Source organism: Gastrolobium bilobum, unplaced genomic scaffold, assembly GCF_033153095.1.
Source record: "Gastrolobium bilobum isolate Gb01-03AN ecotype WA unplaced genomic scaffold, APGP_CSIRO_Gbil_v1 utg6672, whole genome shotgun sequence".
NCBI classification, from domain to species: Eukaryota; Viridiplantae; Streptophyta; class Magnoliopsida; order Fabales; family Fabaceae; genus Gastrolobium; species Gastrolobium bilobum.
The window spans coordinates 240,532-266,656 of record NW_026897529.1 but is presented as its reverse complement, the minus strand read 5'-3'; the positions used below and the strand labels follow the sequence as shown (position 1 = coordinate 266,656).

At 38.8% G+C, this 26,125-nt stretch overlaps 1 protein-coding gene across 1 annotated transcript; it reads right to left on the bottom strand.

Moving 5' to 3' along the window:
- Window positions 1-677: 677 nt before the first annotated feature.
- On the bottom strand, window positions 678-10,880 carry LOC133307726 (putative E3 ubiquitin-protein ligase XBAT35). Its single transcript, XM_061508277.1, has 9 exons — window positions 10,471-10,880; window positions 10,222-10,336; window positions 9,790-9,870; window positions 9,566-9,654; window positions 9,358-9,449; window positions 9,072-9,153; window positions 3,508-3,610; window positions 2,589-2,674; window positions 678-1,471 (listed from the first exon to the last, which is right to left on the bottom strand). Exons 1-9 carry the CDS (start codon window positions 10,570-10,572, stop codon window positions 854-856), a joined length of 1,368 nt encoding a protein of 455 aa, XP_061364261.1. The 5' UTR covers window positions 10,573-10,880; the 3' UTR covers window positions 678-853.
- Window positions 10,881-26,125: the final 15,245 nt, after the last annotated feature.

Sequence of the window (26,125 nt, the reverse complement as noted above, 5' to 3'; positions counted from 1 at the left end):
GCTAAAAGTTATAATGGTTAATCAATGAGCAATTTTATTTTTTTTATCCATTTGCCTTATATTTTTTTGGGGTTGGAGGTACATTATGACATATTTTGAATTGGGAAAAAGTATATTCAGTAAATGTACCAACCATGATTGTATCTCCAAATACTGTGTTGAGGCTGAATATTGTGCAAATGTTAGATATTGTTCATATTTTATATTCAAATGACGACTTTTTAAGCATACGAAGTCAACAGAGTCTCACTCCCGGTTGAGTGGGCGGGGTGCGATGAGCCTCAAATTTATTTTATTTTCAATAATTTTAACTTGAGTTCATGAGTAGCTACTCTTACTTTGGATTTCTAAGCATATTTATATTTTCGTCGTAAACAGAGTCCTTTTAAATGAGTACAATGAGGAAAATGTAATTAAACATTGTCGGACATAGCTCACAATGGATGAATCACGGTAACTCTTTGTCTCCATTCTTTCTTCCCTTCTCTCTTTTATGTTTGTAATTTGTATGTGTAATTGTTAGGTGCCAACAACAATATCCTTTGCTTACTCTGAAATTGTATGGCTCCAGAATCTTATAGAAGAGCTTGGCTATTCATATACTCACTCTTACAAATATAATATGAAATATAAATTGATTGAAATATAATATGAAATATAAAATCATTTATTTGCCTTCATCAATGAATTAAACTTTCATGTTGATTTAGTTCTTGACATTGCATCAAAGCAAATATGGCCAAGTGGTACAGTATTTGATCCTTGTCGTCCCCATTCTTCTAGTAATCTCCTAATAAATATTGCCAATCTCTTAGCACAATATTGCCACCTCGTCAACATTGTGGTCAAAATCTCAAACATGATACAGCTTTATAACCTGGTCTAATTTGGCCCGACATACAGGGCAACCCCATCTCTTTGCTTTAACCTCCTTCAAGCAAGACATGCATCCAGCAACATGACCACAAGGTATGCATGCTCCCTCTGCTGGAGCATCCAAACATATCACACAAGAAGAACCACTTCCAACAGAATTTTTTTCTTCTTCTTTGGGTAACTTCTCCACAAATGGAGATGAAATATCAACAGGGCTAAAATCAATGGATGGATAATGAATGGGGCCATCTACTACTGGAATATCATCAGCAAGTGGAGGAGCTGATGGAATGAAATCAAGACCACTACAAGTATGGGCAACAGAGACATTTTCATGCCTTTGAACAAGCTCATGTACAAACTCACTACTACTTGTATTTGGATATGTAACCAGCAAACCAAGCTTGCTTGTTTTCACTCCACCACTTGAAGAGCTTGCTTCAAAGTTTGGATGGGTTTCAAGAAGGGGTGGCCTCTCCTGAATGGCAGAATGAATGGATGCATTGATAGCTATAGCCATCTCTGGATTTTCTGCAGCTGGTGGTGTTGTAGGGGTAACTGTAGCCACGTTATTATGCAAAAATGCTGGATTTTCCTGAAACATCCAAAGATTGAGGTATCATGACATGCAATGAGCAAAGGAAGCATGAAACAAAAGATTTATTATCTGCTAACCACAGTAGAGATTTATAGGCAGCAAATGAAGTAAAGTGAAATAATAGAAAAATATCAGAACTTAATGTTTTATATCACTCTGAAAAGTAACAATTAGAAGTTGGATACAATTAATACATACTTAAAAAAGAAGAAGAAAAAGGATTGAGAAATATTCCATAAATAATTAAATTAAACTACTCTGATTTGGTAGATGTCATAGAGAAAATCAACTTGGGATTTTCTATGGGAAAAGAAACAAAAAAGATCCCTCATTTTGAGTATAACATTTGCGGAGCACCAAATGCTGTGCAAAACTACAAACATAATTCATTTTTAATTTTGGCATTCGATTATTTTCTCTTGAAAAGAAAGAAAAAGATAAATAAACCCAACTTCAAAATAATAGTTTAAATATTTATTAACTACGAAAAGAAAGAAAACTATTAGGTAAGGGAAGGCATGCCTAAATTATTGATGCACTGCAATCTCCAACCATGAGACTGAAGAAGTAATGACCCTTAAATCATTAGGCTTTATTTACTAGCATTGACAATAGTAAATGAGAATATCCATCTTGGATCATAATAAGTGATTTCTGAAATGCTTTATAATGCAGACAGACTGAACACTAGATATTTTAAGAGAGTATGCAAATTACCCTCTTTGACATCATATACGCATCGATAATTAGGCCAATTTGCTAATTTACAAATTGTATTTAAACCTTTAGGTTTCAGCAGCATATCATTGACAACTTTGTTTCATTACAAATTTAAACTTCTCTAAATTATTAAGTCAATTATCCGAGCACAGATACGTATAAAAGACCCCAACCTCAGTTTGAAATGGTGTGAAACATCGATACTCCTACTTGTGGATTAGCATTTGAATAACAGATGGAAAATTATTCAGCACAAAATTTCCAGACAGATATCCTTAAACAAGAAAAAGAATAGTGCTTCTACAGTTTCACTTTATGCAAAACAAAAGTTCTTGTTTTACACTTGCTTTTAAAACACAGAGAATAACATAAGCGCGCATAGCATGTGACATACCCGTGGAATTCCTTTGCAAGCATCAGAAAACCACTTAAGTTGTTGCATGTTGTTCTCACTTGCAGGTCCAAGTTTAATGCGTGTTTCTGGGAAGAGGCGAAAAAAAGTTCAATATAGTAAAGGAACAATAATATTCTCTTATGGGTCTAAGCCTGTCAATATGGAAAGATATTTTCCCCGTATGAAAAAAGGCTGACGAGTGGTGTGTGTGGAATGTTATACCATATTACATTATGAAAGACCCTTATTTTATATTTCTGGTTCATCCAAAGAAACTTTTGCGGGAAAAATTTGGACAAATATATAATTATTCGGAAATTTTGCACGTAGATTCTATACCTACATCTTACCTCTTACAAGGAAAACAAATCATCTCTGCCACCTACCTATTGTGACGGAGAAAAGTGAGGTAGGTTTCAATTTTCACTTAATGTCCAGAAGTTTAAAAAATATCACAATGAAATTCATATATTTGGTAAACAAACAAATGAAAATTATAAGATTATGACACAAATTAACATCAACATCACTTTTATCCCAAACTAGATGGGGTTGGAAGATTATGACACAAATAAACAAAATAAAAAAAAAATTGAGGATTCTGAATTCCTACATGGTCACACCTCAATCTTTTCTCTGCACTTCCCTTATTTTTCTCCACTATTTCTTTCCTCTTAAATTCGGGCATCTACGTCAGTGACATTTTTTAGCGATATTCAAAATAAATGTATCAATCCTTTTGTACTTTTCATTTGGGTTCCTCTACCCAACTAGTTTGGGATAAATGTATTGTTGATGTTGATGATGTTGATGTTGATTCAAAAGAAATGTAAAATACCAAAAAGTAATTGCGAAAGGGGATGGTGACAAATCAGGAAAATTAAGACAGAAAAATAGAGTACTTAGTATAAGAGATTACCAGTAGTGTTATCAACAACAAACACTGAAGGAGGAGACAAATGTAGCTTTGGTTCTTCTAAATTGGCCTCCCACAGAGAAATAATTTTTTGTGGTTGAGCATCCTGCCAATTTAATAATATGCTTTAAAACATCAAGTAAATTCCGGATGACAATAAGGGAAGAATATGCTAAAGAAAGCAATGTAATTGCATCTCAATGTACGTATAATAGTTCTATTGTATATATATAGTAGAAGCAGTATAGACTTAGTCCCACATCATGTATTTCAGGTTGTATATATTGAGTAGTTGTATATATATAATATAGCCTCCGCTGTGCTGTTATGACACACGAATTTATTCCAATGTTACTTTACATGGTATCTAGAGCCTAACGAGAGAAACCATAATCCGCTTATTTTCTCTAGTGAACCCACTGTTCATCTCCTTTTCAAATTTTTTTCCAGATACTGCCTCTTTGTCAGACGTCTCTTTTGTTCTTGGGACGTCTCTGCGTTGTTGCCGGCCCTTTCTCCATGCAAACCGTCGTCGAAAACCTGTTGACCATCGTTCCTCCGTCATTGACCACCGCCGCCCGGTAGTTTTTCCAGCGAACCACTTATCGTTGTGATCGTCTCGGCAGTGCGGTTCTCTCTGTCCAGCTCGCGTCCCCATTCAATCAGCTATGCACCCTCACGTTCTCGCGGAAGTTACGCCCCTCCCTTCGGTTGGCCGATGCGCGGAGGCCCTTTTCCGGCAGCAACTGGTTGGGTTTTTCTTCCCCTCTCCGAGATGGTTCTGGATCTCGTCTTGTTTTGGTGTTTTGACATCGTTATTGGTGACGCGCAGATCTCATTCCTTCCGGTTAGTTTTGTGATCTTTCGTTTTTGATATTTTGGTGATTATGGATTCTACTCCTACCTCTTTTGTTTCGGAGTCTCCGACTGGTCGTGGACGTATACCCTCTAAGGGTCGGTTACTATGTACTCATTGTCATCAAACCACTCATACTGTTGACCGCTATTGAAAGATCCATGGAAAGCCACCTCAGCCTCCTCGAACTGCTCATGTTGCTCAGGCTCTTTCTATTGCTCCTGATCCAGGGTTGCCTTTTGCAGCACAACCTTCTGCATATCTTCTTAATGAATTTGTTACTTGGTGGTCTGAGATGCAAGCATCTGGTTCTACTGCCTTCATTGCTCCATATGGTAATTCTTTTGCTGAGATCTCTCAATTACAATCTCTAGGCCCTTAAACTCTTGATTCTAGGGCTTCTGATCACATTTATGGTAATAAGTCTTTATTCTCCTCTCTTTGTATTACTGGTCATTTCCTATTATTACTATGGCCATTGGGTCTTTGGTCCAATCTTGTGAGATCGACACGGTTCTTCTCATCCCTACTTTATCTCTGGATCATGTTCTCTGTGTTCCTGATTCCCCTTTTAACTTACTTTCCTTTACCTGTTTGACCAAATCCCTTGATTGTGTGGTTTCCTTTATAAAAGCTTCTGTCATTTTGCAAGATTGGAGTTCGGGAAGGTGATTACCAGAGGATGTGAGTCTCGCGGTCTCTATCAAATTTTCCTTTCTACCTCAGCTTGCTCTACTATGGACTTTCCCCTCACTATCCATGCTCGTTTGGGTCATCCAAGTCTTGTCAAGCTTTAGAAGATGGTACTTTATTTATAGTCTCTTTCTAGTTTACATTGTGAGTCTTGTCAGTTTGGGAAACATATTCGTAGTATATTCCCAAGTCGTCTTAGTCGTCGAGCTTTGTCTCCTTTTTCTTTGGTCCATTCTGATATTTGAGGGCCAAGTCGTCATCCTTCTTCTTTGGGGTTTAAGTATTTTGTTACATTTATTGGTGATTATTCTAGACGTACTTGGTTATTTTTAATGAAAAAATCGTTTTGAGTTATTCTATATTTTTCAGTTATTCTATAATGAAATCACAACTCTGTTTGGTATTCCTATTTGTATTTTTCGTAGTGATAATGCCTGTGAGTATTTATCTCATCAATTTCAACAATTCTTTTCTTCTCATGGCATTCTTCATCAAACATCTTGTCCTCTTACACCTCAAAAAAATGGTGTAGCTGAGCACAAAAACCGTCACCTTGTTGAGAATACTCGCGCATTGTTAATTGATGGAAATGTTCCCTACAAGTTTTAGGGTGATGTTGTTCTCACCGCATGCTATCTCATTAATCGCAAGCCCTCTTCTGTTCTTCATCACCAGGTACCTCGCTCTGTTTTGTTCCTTCATCAACCTTTATATCCTTTGATCCCACATGTCTTTGGTTCTACGTGTTTTGTTCATAATCTTGATCCCGACTTGGATAAACTAGCTCCCAAGTCTTATAAATGCGTTTTTCTGGGTTATCCTTGATCTGAAAAAGGTTACCATTGCTACTCTACGTCAATACTTTATCTCAGCAAATGTTTCCTTCTTTGAATCAGTCCCTTTTTTGACTTCACTACTGCTCCTGTGGACTCTAGTTCTGTTCAGTCATCTCTACCTCCCATCTCCTTTGAATACCTTCCGCTTTTCCTGGTCTCTGTGTTTGATTCTCCTTCGGTCACCTCTTCTCCTGATGAGTTGCAACCTGTTTTCCCACTTTCGGTTTCTCCAGATGTTTCTGTTGGCTCACATCCAACTACATCTCCTCCTTCGGCTTCGGTCCCACCTTCGGCCTAAAGGTACCTGTGATACCTACCATCCAGCCAGGTATTCAGTTAATATTTGTTAACATTGTCTTTCTCTGTCATATTTTGCATGTCTTGCTTTTTCAATTTATAATCTTTAACACCAGCTTTGAACCCAACACTTGCTTTAGTCTCTGTTTGTGGTGACATAAATCCCTCCCTACAACTCAAGAATTAAGAATTATCGCAACAGCAAGGTCTACTCGACATGACTTAGGAATTAATGAAAGGTCCCACCTTCGGCCTAAAGGTACCAGTGATACCCACCCTCCGGCCAGGTATTCAGTTAATATTTGTTAACATTGTCTTTCTCCGTCATATTTTGCATGTCTTGCTTTTTTGTCTTCTGTGTCTATTCCTAAGACTACAGGTGAAACACTTTCACATTCTGGATGGAGACAAGCTATGATTGATGAAATAAGTTTTCTTCAGCACAATGGCAGATGAGATCTGGCCCCTCTTCCGTCTGGGAAATCTGTTGTTGGCTGCTGCTGGATTTATACTATTAAGGTTGGTCCTGATTGTAAAGTGGATCGTCTTAAAGTCCGCTTGGTGGCGAAGGGTTTCACTCAGATGTTTGGACTGGAATATGGTGACACTTTTTTTCATGTGGCGAAGATGTCTTTTGTTCGCCTCTTTATTGCCATGGCTGCTATCTGCAACTGGCCTCTATATTAACTTGATATTAAGAATACTTTTCTTCATGGTGATCTTGCAGAGAAAGTTTATATGGAGCTACCTCTTAGATTTGTTTCTCAGGGGGAGTCGGGTCTTGTTTGTCGTCTCCGCAAGTCTCTATATGGTCTCAAGTAATCTCCACGATATTGGTTTGGCAGATTTAGCAATATTGTTCAACAATTTGGTATGACTCAGAGTGAGGCTGATCATTCTCTCTTTTATCGTCATTCCGCTCTTGGGTCTATCTATTTGTTGGTGTATATTGATGATATTGTCATCACAGGTAGTGAAAATCATGGAATTACTCAACTGAAGCAACATTTATGTCATCATTTTCAGACCAAGGATCTTGGGAAACTTCGATATTTCTTGGGAATCGAGGTGGCCCAATCTAAAGATGGAATTGTGATATCTCAAAGGAAATATGCTCTGGATATTCTTGAGGAGACTGCTATGTTAAATTCTAAATCTATTGATACCCCTATGGATCCAAATGTCAAGCTTCTACCGAATCAAGGGGAGCCCTTTTCAAATCCTGAAAGGTATATAAGATTAGTTGGAAAAATGAACTATCTCACAGTCACTCGGTCTGACATTTCATTTGCAGTTAGTGTGGTAAGTCAGTTTCTTAATTCTCCATGTCAAGAACACTGGAATGTCGCCATTCGTATTCTTAAGTATAACAAGGCATCTCTAGGAAAAGGCCTTGAATATAAAGATAAAGCTAATGTTAAAGTTGTCAAATAATTTGATGCCGATTGGGCCGGTTGTTCTACTGATAGAAGATCTATTACTGGATATTGTGTCTTCGCTAGAGGCAACTTGGTTTCCTGGAAAAGTAAGAAGCAGAATGCAGTTTCCAGATCAAGTATTGAAGCAGAGTATCGCTCCATGGAATGCAGTTGCCAGATCAAGTATTGAAGCAGAGTATCGCTCCATGGCTACCTATGTAGCACCGATACTGACACGGGACACGTGACACGATACGACACGACGACACGTTAATTCTAAAAAATGTTAGATTTCGACACGCTAGGACACGTTTTGATATTAAATAATATTTTTAATTTATGTAGTGTATATTATATTTAATATTCATAAATTTAGCAAAAAAATAAAATTAAACTTATATTATTCATCAATTTTGCAAAGAAACATAAGATATCCAAAATATTTATATTAAACTCAATAAAATGGTAATTGTAATCCAACGAATCTAATAGTTAGAACTAAAAACTCAACGCAACGCAACCTTTGAACCTTTTTTTGAATTTCTATAATGCGTGTTAGAGTGTCGAAGAGTGTCGGAGAGTGTCGAGAAGTGTCGGACACGACATGTCAAGGTTTTTGAAGTGTCGGTGTTTCATAGATGACTACTACTACTTGCGAGCTCATTTGGCTTATGCAACTTTTTAGAGAGTTCAAGTTTGAAGACACTGGACCAGCAACTCTCATTTGTGATAACTAAGCAGCACTACATATTTTGTCCAATACAGTGTTTCATGAAAAAACCAAGCATATTGAGATAGATTGTCACTTTTGTTCGGGAGAAAGTCCTTGCTGGTGAAATTATGACCAATTTTGTACCCTCTAATAATCAATTAGCAGATGTATTTACTAAGTCTTTGAGGGGTCCTCGAATAGAGTATATGTGTAACAAACTTGGTGCTTATGATTTATATGCTCCAGCTTGAGGGGGAGTGTTGTATATATATAGTAGAAGTAGTATAGACTGAGTCCCACATCATGTATTTCAGGTTGTATATACTCAGTAGTTCTATATATAATATAGCCTCTGTTGTATTGTTATGACACACGGATTTATTCGAATGTTCCTTTCATCTCTTGTTACTTTACATGTAAACCCAAAAGCTTAAGCTGTTCGGTGAGGTTATATTTAATAGTTTTATATTTCTGAAATACACCCCCTCACACGAGAGTCCATTGGGCTTGACAGGTGGATAATGCATCAAGCTCAGTCTACCTGTACTAAGAAACTCCACAATATTTAATTATTAAAATGAGGGCGGTGAGGATTGAACCAGTGACATCGAGGCTCTGATACCACCATGTAAAGAACCAATTCAACCCAAAAATTTAAGCTGTTGGGTGAGGTTACATTTAATGGTTTTATATTTCTCAAACATTGTTACTTTACAAGTTCGATGTGTAGTGAATGATGCATTGAAATAGATTACCTGCAAACTAGAATAGATGGCAAGCTCCAGCTTGTAAGGTCTCGCAAGATTACGGGAGCCAACCGGTAAAACAACCACCCAACTGCAAGAAATTAATCAATAACAGGCATAAGCATAATCACAAAGATTTTGCACTAAATGTTTCTCCCTAGGAGAAAAAGTTTCATTTTCCAATCGTGTGAATACAAGCCCCACACGTCCATCAATATAGCTAGAACAACCAACAATAAAATAGCAAAGCAGAAGTTAATGGGATGCTCGAAATAATATTTCTCATGATACCCACACTTTTCTGGAAACCAACTGAGGAGCTATTACTTCTAGGAATCCAGGTCCATGAAATTCCCATAGCCAACCCGAGAACAAACATAGATGACTCTGCAAAACCATAATCATTTGAAGAACTTTTATGCTTCCTTCAGGTATATGATCAAGAGCAATCAACTTCAGGTAGCATGTACACAATGGTACTACATTACTAAGTTGGAACAAACCTCAATTGTACGAACAACTTTGCTGTGCCCTTTGGCCCTAGCAATGTCTAGAGCAGTTTGGCAATCATCATTCATGACCAAAGGATTGGCTGGAAAGTTTAACAGTAAACCTCATATAAATGTACTGACAATTAAGTATTTTAAACAATATTTGTTGAAATTATTAAAATCCAAATCAACCGTGACAGTAAAATATTTGATAATATGTTGACAATTGACCATACCTCCATGCGAAAGAAGTAACTTAACAATACTTTCAAGGCCCCTTTTAGCTGCATGATGCAAAGGAGTCCCACCATGACAACCTAAATAATAGTTGATACAAACGAATGAAGCAAGAGCAAAGCATAAATCGAGTTCATTTATAACTATAATACTTGTTATAAAAATTAAGGATGGCTACTTAAAATTAAACAACAACTTCAAATGAATTAAGTGCAGAGAGAAAACACCATCTAAACTAAGGAATCAACATGCTATGCAAAGATCTAAACTAGGCAACTTTCAGATAGTAGGTAATTTTGATGTAACCACCAGTTTTTATCCAAAGGTTACCATAACATCCCTTTTCCTTAGTGTTATAATCATTGATACCAATCAATATAGTTTCCAATAAGCTAATCAATGAAATTAATAAACCATAAAGAGATCAATACCCGGACGATATGCATTGATATTGGCTCCAAGTTCAATCAAAGTTCTAGCAACATCATAATGCTCAGGATCCATACAAGCAACAATCAAGGGTGTCTTTCCTTCTCTGTCCATCCACTGCATCAAAATCAACAAAAATCATCACTATCAGCTACAAAATCTCGTCGATCCAAAGCCATTAGCAGCCCAATTAACCACTACCCATGATTAAAAATCACATTTTTCTTGAAGTGTTAACACTGTTTCTTTACCTCCAGCCCTGCACCTTCTCTTAGAAGGGCTTTGATTCCTTCCGTGTTGCCATAGCTGACTTGCTGGTAGAGAAGCTCGCTTTTGGATTGCCCTTGCCCCATCAAAGTTTACTGTTGTATGTATTTTGCGAGAATTCTGAAGTGGGTTTCTTGTTTCAGGACAAGGGAAACAGGATTTCAGTTCAATCAGGGAGTTTTCCGGGAAAATTTGAAACTTTCCGGGAAAATGTAGAGTAGAAGGAAAGCCAGTGAAAAGAGGATGATGGGGGCGATAAGTGTAAAATGGAACGAAATCATATTAAATTATTCACAACGATAATAATATTGTTATGCACAAGGAACTGCGATTAAGCGATTAATGATGGATTTCTTGAGAACTAAAAAAAATGGGTGTGCCCTCAACTCTCCACTCCACCGAAAGTTAGTTCCGCTCAAGCCTAATTCGTTATTACTTGAAGGAGTTAAGTTAGTTTGGTTAAAGAAGTTTTTAATTAGAAGTTTGTTAAGAGATTTTATTTTTATTTTTTTGATAGAAAATAGTTATTGTGATTTATTTTAATCAAACATGTATTTATAAGATTTTTCGCTTATTTATTAAATGATACAATTGTAACTCTCATTGATTCTAATTTATTAATCAGTCGTTAGATGAAAAAACAAAATTAATGGCTAATAATGAGTCGAAGGCTTATTAAATTTAGTCTAAGTTGATCCTCTTCATCCAAATCAAGAAAAACACTTCTCCTGATTTGATATAAGACCATGCAAAAGAAATTAACTGTTGGGAATTGAAAGCATATACGCACTTTATTGATGGAAATTGTTTTACAAATTCCAGGGTGAAAGTCATCACCCTATAATAACCCTGGATACATCAACTTAGATAATCAAGGAGGATAAATAAAGAAAGCATATTATTTTCATGAAAATTGATTTGTGTTCCTTGTGCTACTTTGGAATTGAGATTCTTCATCTTACTTAGCTAAATCACATATTCTTAATTAAGATTCTAACAAGGTTTCTTTATTATTGAACCTATTAGGCCTTCGTTATTGCTAGTTGGATCAATATGAGTATCCCTCATTTAATTATACCGATCAAGAATCTATTTAGGCTCTTCCATTGAAATAGCACCATAGAATTGAAAATAAAATATCAAGCGCACAATAACATTAGGAAATAAAAATTTCCTAACACAAATGTGTCTAATGGCTCGTTTAGTGTATAGGATAAAGACGGATATGATAAGTGAGTTGGATAATAATAAGATATGATACGAGTTTGATAAGAGCATATATTATTATGTGTTTGATGTGCATTAGATAAGCAAAGCGATAGGATAATAGTATTCATCTTGTGTAGAGGTGATAGTAGACTGAGCTGGGTCAAGCTTTGCCCCGAAAAGCACAAGTGTATGTAAAAAAAAAATTATTTGGTCTGGCTAGTACGAGTCTAACTGTTAGCCTGACTTGGCCCGTTTATAAAAAAACAAATGGACTGGCCTAACCCGTTAGCCTGTTAATTTTTAAATTTCAAGCAGAACCATGAATCAACTTTACAAAATACTCAAGTTCTGTTGCTAAACCAAAAATCATAATTTCAACGTCCAAACAGAATCATGAATCACAACAAAACTCATACAATAAGTCAATTTCAAAAGCAAAATGCTCAAACTAAATAACATATATTTCATCATATCCAACAAATAAATCCATACTATGTAAATTAAAATAACTACATGAATCCAACAAATACATAATGATGCTTGTAGTAAATATAACATCTCCCAAAAATCTTTTAATATATTCATATACAAAATCTAACATGCTGAGATGTTGGTTCCTCCTACATAAGAAATAAAGTCAGATTTTTATTAAAATATAATCGAATACAATTAAGTTATAAATAATTGCAATTGATTAAATTTATATCTTTTCTTTTTTCTTCAAGTCATACTTATTCTATTTTATTTTATTTAAAATAAATAGTACAATATAGGTCGGCCTGTAGGCTTATAGGCCAGTCCTTGTGAAAGTGAGTCTACGTCCTTTCTATTAAACAAGCTTTTTCAAGGCCCAAGACTGACCTATTTTACGAAATATACTAGGTCAAGTCTGGCCTGACGTAGGCCGAGCCGAAGGCCCTTGTAGGTCGGGCCGGCCCTGTAACACCTCGTGTATACCCGGTTTGTTATCATGTCGTCGTATTAAGCCACGCTTAATTAAAATGCGGAATAACTTTTTCTTTTCAATTATGATGTCATTATCAATTACCAATTTGATTACTTAATCCTTTTAAAACATTGTCTGTATGTAATTGCAAATAAGCAGCTGTCTACACTGAATAACCTCGTAGAATAAATATGTGAGTATCTAAGTCACGAATCTACAACACGTAGTCCGGACATAATCCAGATACAATTATACAACTCAGATAAACTCAAACATAACAGAAATCAATGTGGCATGGACAACCCACATGCTCACCAAATAAGGAAACAAAGCCTAACAAAGTCTCAACAACAACAACATTGACAACAACATGATAATGAATATAAAGCAGGTAGGCATCTAAGAATAACAAGATAAATAGCAAGCATATCACATCAGCTCTGGCCTCCTGCCGCCCGAGGTCTCAACCCCCGAGTTACCTGAACTTGAAATATGTGCCCCAAACGTGGGGTGAGATCTCTAAACAGAAATCTCAGTAAGACAAGGGGTCCTCAAGGATTTCTCCACCCCAAGCTCACTTACATGTGCAATATAAGTTCAAAAGCAGTAATATAATATAAGTTTCAAAATCAGTACAATACAGCAGAATAATCATGTCATGTGTGTCATCAATTCTACTGGCCAGAGAAATGCAGGATTTACATACGTCTATTGCCTACATTCAGTGCAAGTACTACTTACACCCACCCACAGAATCACCCTATGGCATATCTCATACATACACAGGCTTATCGTCTAGGTGGAAAAACACATGCATATTATAAGCACTTACACATAATAGCTCAACAGTATTTCAAAATCAATACATGAAAACACATCATGCATATAAATCATCCTCCCATGGGGTATGGTGGAACCAACAATGACTAAACCGAGGAGACGAAAGCTTACCTCGCAAGCTAACTATCCAAGCCAAGCTCACACTAGCTCAATGCTCACAAACAGCACAATCACAATCTGTTTATACAATAAATAATCATTAATATTCATTGCCCAAGGTTCCATTAAGTGATAGGGCTTTCCAACTCATTTTAAGTGATTTCATGCAAAATCTGCAGGAGGTATTCGAGTACTCCTCGATGAGTATTCGAATACTCTAAGTCTCCAGAAAGTATCTGAATACTTTCACTTAAGTATTCGAATTCCACTAGGTATCCGAATACTTTTACCACAGTATTCAAATACTACCCAGTATTCGAATACTTACTCAACGGTATCCGAATACTTTTCTTCCCAGAAAAGTATTCTCATACTCCTCCAAGGAGTATTCGACTACTGAAGGATAAGTATTCGAATACTACAGGAAAAGTATTCGAATACTTATCAGACAGAATGCAGGAATTCATGCATTCTCTGCATAAGTCCATATTTAAGGGTCCAAACATGATCTGGAGTCCAATAACTCCATCAACAGATGTTCATTAACATGTTTTAGACTTAGATTACCAGCCTTTAGCTCGAATGGTTCAAGTTTCACTTTTTAATGTATTAAACAAGCTAAAATCATGAAAATACCAAAGAGGTGATCATGGTATACCTCAAGTGACTCTAACTCAGAAAAAGACTCCTCCTTGGAGCTTCCAACAAGGCTCAAAGGTGCTGACCTTGCAAGGACACGAAAATGCACTACAAGATGGGTCATTTACACCAAAAGGTGGCTCCTTGAAGCCTCCAATGACAAGAGAATGACTCTCTCCAATGAGAACCACCAACTCAGCCCACAAAACCACCACTCACAGCCACTACACTCAGCACACAGCAGCCTCTCACCCACACAAGCATAGCTCACACTTAGTGATAGTGTTTAGGTGAAGAAACAAGGTAGCAAGATGGTTTCTTGGTTGGATTTGGTGCAAGATCCAAGCTTCTATGAAGAGAGGAAATGGCTGAAGCAACTCAGCAAAAGGGGAGGCACGTATGATGAAAATATGGCCTAGGGTTTTGGGCCCAAAGGCTATTTATAGGTCCATTAAACTAATCACAATGTATTAGTGCTAATAGTTACGCTTATCATTTTAACCTCAAACTTGAGATTCTGAACCTAGCCATTTTTCTAGGATTTGTCCTATTTTTATTTTATTTTTCGCAGTACATTTTCGGTACGCGCTTTTACATATCCAGTATCAGTTCTGGCACCAGTTCTTATTATTTTGACCTGAAACTTGTTATGCTATTCCTATATATTATTCTAGCAACATATACATACTTTTCATAATTTTCTGGGATACTTCATTGGTGCGCATTTATACCGTGAGGCAAAATCGTTATCTGCACTTTTCGTCAGAAAAACGACTTTCAACATTATTAATCACTTACCATAATTATTTAAGTCTTCTCGTAATTATTAGGGTCAATTATGGGATTATCTCATATTAAATAATTAAATTCCTAAATTAACGGTGCGGGTTCTTACAGGCCCAGTTTCACCCCTAATCTTGTGTTTGGTGTGAATCAGATTACATTAGGATATGCTTTAAATAGACAAAAATATCCTCAATAATAAATTTTTATATAATTACTTTTTATTTGATTTTTAAACTTATTTTTTAATTTATTTATACGTTAATTCCTATTTTAAGATTGATTCATGTAAATTATTTGTTATCAATAGCTCTTGCTTAATAATTTATAAATTTTCATAATTTGTAACTCAATAATATAATAAACTTAAAATCATACACAACAGTTAATAAAATCACAAATTTGATTCTTCACTTTCTTTTATCACATTTTGACAGATAAATTTCTACTTTGAGTAAAAAGAAAAAGGAGAAAAAAATGAACAAAGAAAACTACTTTTTTTTAAAAGAAAAGAAAAGAAAAACGATGGCAGAAGTTGTCCATCTTCCTTCTCAGTGATGAAGTAGCAGAAACAGAGAACAAAGAAAAAAAGGGTTATGCTTCTTCAGATATTTTCCAGCACCAGTTACTGTACCTCCAAGTCCCTATCCCAGAAACAAGGGCATCAACTTTCCCACCAATGCCTTTCCAAATCTCTGGTCTGGTGGTTTCATAGTGAATCTAAGAAGAAATTGAAGGTGCTATTAGCTTCCTTCCTCATCTAAGACTACCCATCTCCTTCCACAAATTTTCCAATAAATCATCTTTCTCTGACAATTGGAATTTTGATCCGTTTTTTCTTTCATATTTTAATGGTTCAGAGCTGTTAGCTTTTATACCCATTTGTTCTCTTGTTTCTGAAATCCTCTTGTTATGTGGATGTTGTCTCTCTTGCCCTTAGTTGTCGAAGTGGCATCGTTGATATGGACTCCGGTGATGGACAAGGTGGGGTTGGCCAGACCGGTCAGTGGCAAAAGTTATCAGTAAGTCACAAGGGGGAAGGGAGAAGGGGATAGAGAGGTTAGGTTAGAATTAAATGATTTTATTTTTTTCTATCTTATCTTGTTGGATTATAACCCAAGACCCCTTTAGGATAAGTTATCAGGCTTTGGGTAGGATAAAATGAGTCAACCTGATAACTTTATCCTGTCCTATAAGCTCACCAAACAACTGATTAAAAGAGGATAGGATAAATTATCCTATCTGATATCCTTATCAGGTGCTCCAAACGAGCCCTAAGTGTAATTAAATTAGCAATTGTTAAACTTTCATTTTATTTTTTAGACATAATTAATTTTGATGGATTTGTTTTCTCTTTTATTAATATTTTTTTTGTTTAAACTACTTTTTCTATAAGGGTCCATTTGGGGGATATGATAACGAGGATATGTTACCTTATCCTGCTCTTATCCATTGTTTGATGAATATAACACCTCGTGTGCACCTAATGTATTATCTCTTTCATGGCATTAAGCGCATCATTAATAATTCAGAATCAACAATGAAATTGTCTTACTTTGTTACTTATAATTGTAACTTAGTCAATTATTTATTTTATGAAATATGAGTAATCTTTTTTTAAGGATTAAAGACCTTTGAGTTAACTTTATATGGTTTCAAGCTCACTCCATTTGGAGTTCTATAGCTCAAATAGTTAGCCCCCAACAAGTATTAGGATTTCACGACAAATAGAAAAATAAAATTCTGGCAGCTTTAGTTCCTCATCAAACTATAAATGCATTTGAAATTAAAAATTCTAAAATTTGGAAACATTAAACTAGACTTATGGGGCTTTAAAATGATATAAAATATACCTTGTTTGGTTTAGGAACGAAGTAGATATTACTTTTACAAAAATCGGCCAGAACTTGACCATATGAATTCTCAACTTGAGTAGCACTTACTCTTTTAAAAATTGGGAATTATTTACTAACTAGTAAATTCTAGAATTTTAGGAGATGAAAGTAGACATCATAAGCTTCAATTTGATACCTTACACGCCTCATTTGGTTAAGAATTGAATATGTTATAGACTTTCTATATCGGTTATCATAATAGGCAGAACTAAATTTTGAAAGCACTTGGCTATATTTTGGTGAACTGGGGATGCTTCCCAAGCTCAATAACACCTAGTTGACATTTATCATATTCCATACATAAACCTGGCTATCCAAAGGCTTAAAACAGATAATCCATCCATAGATTTCTTAAACAAGGCCTTCAGCCATAATTTGCATCAAAATGCATTACATACATGAATTAAAAGGTAACTACGTCATGAATCTCATACACAACAAGTTAAGCACTTAGTTTGCAAAATATAGTGCTCCACTCAATGAATTACATGTATCATAATTTACAAGCCTTTAATTCACATTATACAAGTTTTTTTTCTCAAAACATAAGGCTATACAAAATGTGTATGGCTATACAACATGTTTTTCAAAATATACACATAAATGCCAAGATGGCCAACTCCAAAATGCAAGAGTCCCCATGCCTTACCCGTGCTTCTTGCCCTGAGAGGTCCCACCTCTTTCACCATCAGTCCCTGAAATATCATTCCTAAAAAGGATGAGATAATCATCTTAATAAATCCAAGGTTTTTGAAAGATTCCTCCACCCAATAGTTCATTTTCTACATGAAGGGTTAGTACACATGGTGTAAGAACCCCACCGTTAATTAAGGTATTTAATTAATTAATTATGCAAAATTAGGAAATGATTCCATAATTGAACCTAATAATTATTAAGAGGCTTTAATAATTAAGGTAAGTGATTAAGAATGCTGAAAGTCGCTTTTCGGAAGAAAAGTGCAGATACCGGTTCTGCTAGTCGATATAAATGCGTACCGAAAAAGTATCCCGGAAAATTAATGTAAGTGCATGATAATTACTAGAATAATATGTAGGACTTGTAAAACGAGTTTCAAGTCCAAATAATTAGAACTGGTTCTAGAAACCGGTACTGGCTTTGAGAAGCGCGTACCGGAAAGCTTCTCAGAAAATTATAAGAAAAATATGATAATTCTTGGAAAAATGTGTAGTTTCATATTCCAAAGTTTGGGATTAAAATGCTAAGCGTAGCAATTATAGTTAATACTGAGTGTTTAATGCTTAAGTGCCTATATATACTCTAATCATTGGGCACAAAACTCTAGAACCACTACTCCTACGTGACTTGAGCGGCTGAGTGCACCTTGGCACTGTTTCATTGTTGTTTTCTTCTTCCTTGAGAGTCTTGAAGCCATTTTTCCTTGTTCTTTATGGTTTCTTCTACTTAAACACTTGTGTGAGGGAGAGTCACCTTTGGGAAGGGGTTTGTGGTGCTGTTTCTGAGTAAGGAGGTCAGCTTGAGGGAATGTTGGGGGCTGACTTTGGGTTGGTGGAGGGAGTGAACCTTGTGCTTCATTTTTGGAGGTCCAAGGAGCAACCTTTGGTGAGGAAGAGCCTTGCTTGTCTTCCATTTTCGCACACCCTGTGTGGTCAGTAGTTGAGGGGCTGTTGGTGAGCTCCAAGAGAATCTCCATTCTGAGTTTTGAGCCTTGGTATGTAATACCACCCTTTAACTTGAGTTTTAAGGCTTAAAAATGGAAGCTTGATGCATGTTAAGGTTAAAAGATGATAACTTGTTGTTGCGTAATGCTTAACACACCTAGAAATGCATGTTTAAGTGTTTAAAATCGGTAAAAACCCAACTTTGAAGGATATCTTCACGAAATGCAGAAACTGCATTCTGTCGTGAAATATCTGGATATCTGCCCGTGGAATATCCGAATATTGGATATCCGGGTATGATATCCGGATATGGGGTTTTGGGATATCTGGATATTGGATATCCGGTTATGGGAATCTGCATATCCGGAGTGAGATATCCAGATATTGCATATCTGGATATGGTCCCGAGGAATATCCGGATATTCTGGGATTTCGCAGAACAGTAGCTGTGCTGTGTGTATAGTAGGATATTGGGGGTTTTTAGACCCTAGATTGATGAAGTTGAATTTCTGTAATTAGTGGACTAAGCCAGAATCATGTGATTAAGGGCTTGTGGCTTTGTTAGAAGCTTTAAGACTTAAAACGTAATGAAAAGGCGTTGTCTTTAATTTGTATACATGTGGTACATTTTTATTGATTTATCTTTGGTCCATATCAGATTGTGATCTGCTGTGATTGGACTTTGAGCTTGTGGCATTGGATAGCTAGCTTAGAGGTAAGCTTTCGTGTCCTCGGTTTAGCCATGTTGTGGTTCTACCAAGTTCCATGGGGATATGGTATATGCATGTTGTGTTACATGCTTTTGATGTTTTGGAAATGCTGTTGAGCTATTGTATGTTAGTGCCTTGTTGATATGCATGGAGGTGTTCCACCTATACGGTAAGCCTGAGTATGTGGAACATACAAGAGGGTGAGGTTGTGGGTGAGGTGCAAGCGGTGTTCCTTGTACTACATGTAGGGAATAGACGTATTTCTACATTTCTCTGGCCAGTAGATAGTGATAGACACACATGCCATAGATATCTGTTGCACTACATAGTTTTGGAACTGATAATGATATAAATGCTTTTAGAACTTATATTGCACATGTAAGTGAGCTTGGGGTGGAAGATCCTTGAGGACCCCTTGTCTTACTGAGATTTCTTGTTTAGAGATCTCACCCCACGTTTGGGGAATGCTTATTTCAGGGTCAGGTAATGTTGAGACCTCCGGGGAGGCCGGAGCTGAGTTAGATTGTTGTTCTCTTATGCTGCCATGATTGGATGCTGGATATGCATGCTGCTTATATGCTCATAGCTTCAGTTTATGTTTATGGAGTTTTATGTTGATACTTGTTGTTTACTATGTTTATTTGGTGAGCATGGGGATTGTCCACGACACATAGTATTGTTATGTCTGATTATGTCTTGAGTCTTTTGGAGTTGTAATAATGTATCAGGATATTGTCCGGATTACGAGATGTAATACCGTGATTTAGATACACACTTTATTTATATATTGAGGTATTTCAGTAGATGTCTTGTTGCAATTTACATACAGGCGATATTTTATGAAATTGATTAAGTAATCAAGATGGTAATTGATAATGACGTCATAATTGAAAAGAAAAAGAATATTCCGCATTTTTAATTAAGCATCGCTTAATACGATGTAATGTTAATATTCCGAGTATACACGGGGTGTTACATTTTATGGTATTAGAGCAACGGTTCAATGGAAAAGCCTGTATGTATTGCAATGATTAGGATGTTTAGTTGTGTCTGTTTTGTGTGTTTGCTCCGTCGAGTATTATTATGATAATGCATATGTGACCACATTGCGTGGGCCTGATCAACTCATAATTTGTGTAACTTGTGCAGAGTCATGGTAAGACCCGAGAGAAACCGCGAGACTTCAGAGGATCGGCCCGATCCTGTCCTGGCTGCATTGGCTGAGATGCAGGCGGCCCGACAAGCCGACCAGGAGGCCATGAGAATGGCAAACCAGGCCATGCTGGACGCCGTCAGAGAGGCGAACAGGAAGGCCACTTAGGACGTGTTGGAGGCCAACCATCTGGCGAACATGACGATGTTTAGAGTCATGTTGGAGGAGATGAGGAATGGCCCTGATGTTGGTCATGTTCCTCCGCCACCACCTCCACCGCCACCACCACCACCTCCACCCAGTCTGCAGGATGACTCTCAAAGTCAGATGGGTGATGGCAGTCACCTTGTGGGGGCTTTGCAGACCGTCCCTGTTTTTGTTGAGGATCGAGATGAGATCGACCGCCGGCTGAATGCTTTCCGTAAGCATAAGCCACCTGCCTTTGATGGATCCTTTGATCCTGTTGCTACGGCGCGTTGGCTACAGGCGTTGGACAAGATATTTCGGGTCATGTAGTGCACAGATCCGCAGAAGTTTATGTTCGCTACTTACATGCTGGAGGGAGTGGTGGACAAACATTTCTCATGTCTACGAGATGCAGGGTCATGTGATGACGTGGCCTTTGTTTGAGGATTTCTTCTTGGGTCAGTATTTTCCATATGACGCTCAGGAGAGGTAGCAGGGAGAGTTTGACAGATTGGTTCAGGGCTTGTTGTCTGTGGACGAGTACCTGGCTAAGTTCAACCAGTTGGTGAAATTTGCACACTTCAGGATGGCGAGGCCTACTCCTACATTTCTGGCTGCTAAGTTCCGCAGGGGACTTAGTGAGGATATTGCTGGTTACCTAGCTGGTTCTGCTTCTAGAGATTTTGGGACACTGGTTCAACAGTGTCGTGATATTGAAGATTACTACAGCTCGAGTAAGGCCAAGAAGGCCAAGGTTGCTGAGGCGACGAAGGTTGCAGCTGGTAGTTCCACTTCTTGGCGAGACAGGAAGTTTGGGAACAAGGGCAAGGGTAAACAGATGGCAACTCGGCAGGCGCCGAATCAGTTCAAGAGGACTTCTGCTCAGGGAAGTGCAGCGAGACCTCCTGCTCCCAAGTGTTCGGGATGCGGGAAGACTCATTTTGGGCAGTGCTCTACCGGCCAGTTGATTTGCTTTCAGTGTGGCAAGAAGGGCCACTTCTCCAGAGACTGTCCGTCGGCGACGGCGAGGGCTACTGCAGTGCAGGCAGAGCCACTTTAGATGGTTCCCCTTCCACATACTTCGGCACCGGCAGTGCCACCATCTTCTGGGAGAGTTTATACTCTGGATCATCAGCAGTCGGATCGAGCTCCGAACCTCGTCAGAGGTACTGTTACGATTGGTACATCAGTTGTTGATGTTTTGTTTGACTCTGGGGCTACGCATTCTTTTGTTGCTACCCCGATTGCTGTGGGGCTTGAGTTGCCCATGTCTGTGCTTTCTCCACCGCTGCGGGTGACCACCGCCACCGGAGAAAGATGTGATACTACCACTGTTCATCGTGATGTGGCATTTCAGTGGGATGGCCGTGAGTTCTCGGTGGTTCTGATAGGATTGCCGATGGCCAACTTGGAGGTTATTCTGGGCATGGATTGGCTGTCCAGAAATTGTGTTATGATTGAATGTTGTGCCAAGCGTGTAGTGTTGTCTCCGTGTGATTCCACAGCCAGTTCCTCGCCGTACATTTCGTTGCTACAGGCTAGGAGAGCCTTGAGAGCAGGGGCATTTGGTTATGTCATGTTGGGAGGTTTGGTGAGTGGTACACAGGAGGATATCACTGGCATTCCTGTGGTGAGGGAATTCCTCGAGCTGTTTCCTGAGGAGATTCCTGAGTTTCCGCCACAGAGGGAGATAGAGTTCTCCATAGATCTGTTGCCTGGTGTGGGGCCGATTTCTTTAGCTCCATACCGGATGTCGCCACCGGAGTTGGCAGAGCTGAAGAAGCATATTGAGGATCTTTCAGCGAAAGATTTCATTAGACCGAGTGTATCTCCTTAGGGAGCACCAGTTACCTTTGTGAAGAAGAAGGACGGGACAATGCGATTGTGCACCGACTACAGGCAGCTGAACAAGGTGACAATCAAGAACAGGTATCCCCTTCCTCGGATTGATGATCTGTTGGATCAGCTCAGGGGTGCTTGCGTGTATTCCAAGATTGATCTCCGGTCCGGATACCATCAGATTTGGGTGAAGCCGGAGGATGTCCCGAAGACCGCATTTCGCTTGAGATATGGTCATTTTGAGTACTTGGTGATTCCGTTCGGTCTCACCAATGCACCTGCTGTGTTCATGGATTACATGAACATGATTTTCCAGCCGTACCTGGATCAGTTTGTGATCGTCTTCATTGACGACATTTTGATTTACTCCAAGACGGAGGAAGAGCATGTGGAGCATTTGAGAACTGTTCTGCAAGTGCTGAAGGAGAAGAAACTGTATGCGAAGCCTTCCAAATGTGAGTTTTGGCTCAAGTCTGTGAAGTTCCTCGGGCATGTTATTTCTGCTGAAGGAGTTGCAGTGGATCCAAACAAGATTGAGGGCGTACTGGATTGGGAGAGACCCAAGACAGTTACTGAAGTGAGGAGCTTTCTGGGTTTGGCAGGTTACTATCGGAGGTTCATCAAGGGATTCTCCACCATGGTTTTGCCATTGACTCGCCTTACTCGGAAGGAGACTCCATTTGTGTGGACTCACGAGTGTGAGGTCTTTTTTCAGGAGTTGAAGGAGAGACTGACTACTGCACCTGTGTTGGTCCTTCCTGATCCTGCGCTTGAGAGTGAGCTTTACACCGACGCCTCCGGGAAGGGGCTAGGTTGTGTGTTGATGCATTTGGGCAAAGTGATTGCCTATCATTCGAGGCAGTTGAAACCTCATGAGGAGAACTACCCTACTCATGACTTGGAGTTGGCTGCTATTGTGTTTGCTTTCAAGATTTGGAGGCATTATCTTTTTGGTTTGAGGTTTATGGTGTTCAGTGACCACAAGAGTTTGAAGTACCTGTTCGACCAGAAGGAGTTGAACATGAGGCAGAGGAGATGGATGGAGTTCATAAAGGACTACGACTTCGAGCTAAGGTATCATCCTGGCAAGGCCAATGTGGTAGCTGATGCTTTGAGTCAGAAATCCAGTAGTTCATCCAGTTTGTTACTTGGTAACTTTGATGTGGTTGAGAAGTTCCGAAACTTGGCAGTGACCGCTCCGTGTGAGAGTGTACTTCTCGAGTTGGAAGCAGCAGATGTTGTGAACGAACTGTTAGAAAAGATCAAAGAGGCACAAGTTCAGAGAGAGTGTCTGGATTATGTGAAGAACCAAGACGGTGTGTCTTGGAATGATGATGGATTTCTTTTGTTTCAGCAGAGGATTGTAGTTCCTCGAGGTCCGTTGACAGAGGAGGTTATGGCTGAAGGCCATAAGGGTCAGTTTTCTATCCACCCTGGTGCTACTAAGATGTATCAAGACTTGAAGAAGAACTTCTGGTGGCCGGGCATGAAGAAAGATGTTGCTATCTTTGTGTCCAATTGTTTGGTTTGCCAGAAGGTGAAGATTGAACATCAGAGATAGTCTGGTAAACTTCAACCTCTTGAAGTACCACAGTGAAAGTGGGAAGGTATTTCCATGGACTTCGTGGTGGGATTGCCGAAGACTCAGGCGGGTTGTGACTCTATTTGGGTCATTGTGGACAGACTGACGAAGTCTGCCCATTTTCTTCCAGTGAAGGTGAGCTTCACTACAGAGCAGTTGGCCAAGCTTTATGTCCGCGAGATTGTGAGGCTTCACGGAGTGCCCGAGAGTATCATTAGTGATAGGGACCCGAAGTTCACATCTCGGTTCTGGGAGGCGCTGCATGAGGATTTTGGTACGCAGTTGAGATTGAGTACCGCATATCACCCTCAGACTGATGGACAGACTGAGAGGACCATCCAGACCTTGGAGGACATGTTGCGAGCATGCATTTTGGAGCAGGGCTCGGCATTGGATAGGTACCTTCTGTTGGTTGAGTTTTCTTACAACATCAGCTTTCATGCTAGCCTGGGCATGGCGCCCTACGAAGCACTGTATGGTAGGAGGTGTCAGACTCCTACTTGTTGGTCTGAGGTTGGGGACAAGGAGCTTTTTGGCTTGGACTTTTTCCAAGATACCACCTTGCAGATCCAGATGATCCGTGAAAAGTAGAAGCAGGCGCAGAAGAGCTACTATGATGTCAAGCATCGTCCGCTGGAGTTCAGTGAGGGTGAGCACGTGTTTGTGAGACTTTCACCTGTCACCGATGTAGGTCGGGCACTCGGAGTGAGGAAGCTGAGCCCGCGATATATTGGGCCATACCAGATCCTTGGTAGAGTAGGACCTGTTGCCTACCGGCTTGCCTTGCCTCCGAACCTGGCTAACATCCACGACGTGTTTCACGTGTCTCAGCTTCGGAAGTACATAGCAGATCCTTCGCACGTGGTGCAACCGGATGATGTGGAGGTTCGGGAGAACCTGAAGACTCCCGTCAGACTACTCAGAATTCTCGATCGTGGCGAGAAGCAGCTGAGGAGCAAGATCATTCCAATGGTCAAGGTGCAGTGGACCAGAAGAACTCCTGAGGAGTGTACTTGGGAGCATGAGGACAAGCTTCGCCGGCAGTACCCCGAGTTTCGACCAGGTATGTTTCTGATTTTGAGGTCAAAATCCTAAAAAGGTGGGGTGAATGTAAGAACCTGCACCGTTAATTAAGGTATTTAATTAATTAATTATGAAAAATTAGGAAATGATTCCATAATTGACCCCAATAATTATTAAGAGGCTTTAATAATTATGGTAAGTGATTAAGAATGCTAAAAGTCGCTTTTCGGAAGAAATATACAGATACCGGTTCTGCTAGTCGGTATAAATGCGTACCGAAAAAGTATCCCGGAAAATTAATGTAAGTGCATGATAATTACTAGAATAATATGTAGGACTTGTAAAACGAGTTTCAAGTCCAAATAATGAGAACTGGTGCTAGAAACCGGTACTGGCTTTGAGAAGAGCGTACCGGAAAGCTTCTCAGAAAATTATAAGAAAAATATGATAATTCTTGGAAAAATGTGTAGTTTCATATTCCAAAGTTTGGGATTAAAATGCTAAGCGTAGCAATTAAAGTTAATATTGAGTTTTTAATGCTTAAGTGCCTATATATACTCTAATCATTGGGCACAAAACCCTAGAACCACTACTCCTACGTGACTTGAGCGGCTGAGTGCACCTTGGCACTGTTTCATTGTTGTTTTCTTCTTCCTTGAGATTCTTGAAGCCATTTTTCCTTGTTCTTTATGGTTTCTTCTTCTTAAACACTTGTGTGAGGGAGAGTCACCTTTGGGAAGGGGTTTGTGGTGCTGTTTTTGAGTAAGGAGGTCAGCTTGAGGGAGTGTTGGGGGCTGACTTTGGGTTGGTGGAGGGAGTGAACCTTGTGCTTCATTTTTGGAGGTCTAAGGAGCCACCTTTGGTGAGGAAGAGTCTTTCTTGTCTTCCATTTTCGCACACCCTGTGTGGTCAGTAGTTGAGGGGCTGTTGGTGAGCTCCAAGAGCATCTCCATTCTGAGTTTTGAGCCTTGGTATGTTGTACCACCCTTTAACTTGAGTTTTAAGGCTTAAAAATGGAAGCTTGATGCATGTTAAGGTTAAAAGATGATAACTTGTTGTTGGGTAATTCTTAACACACCTAGAAATGCATGTTT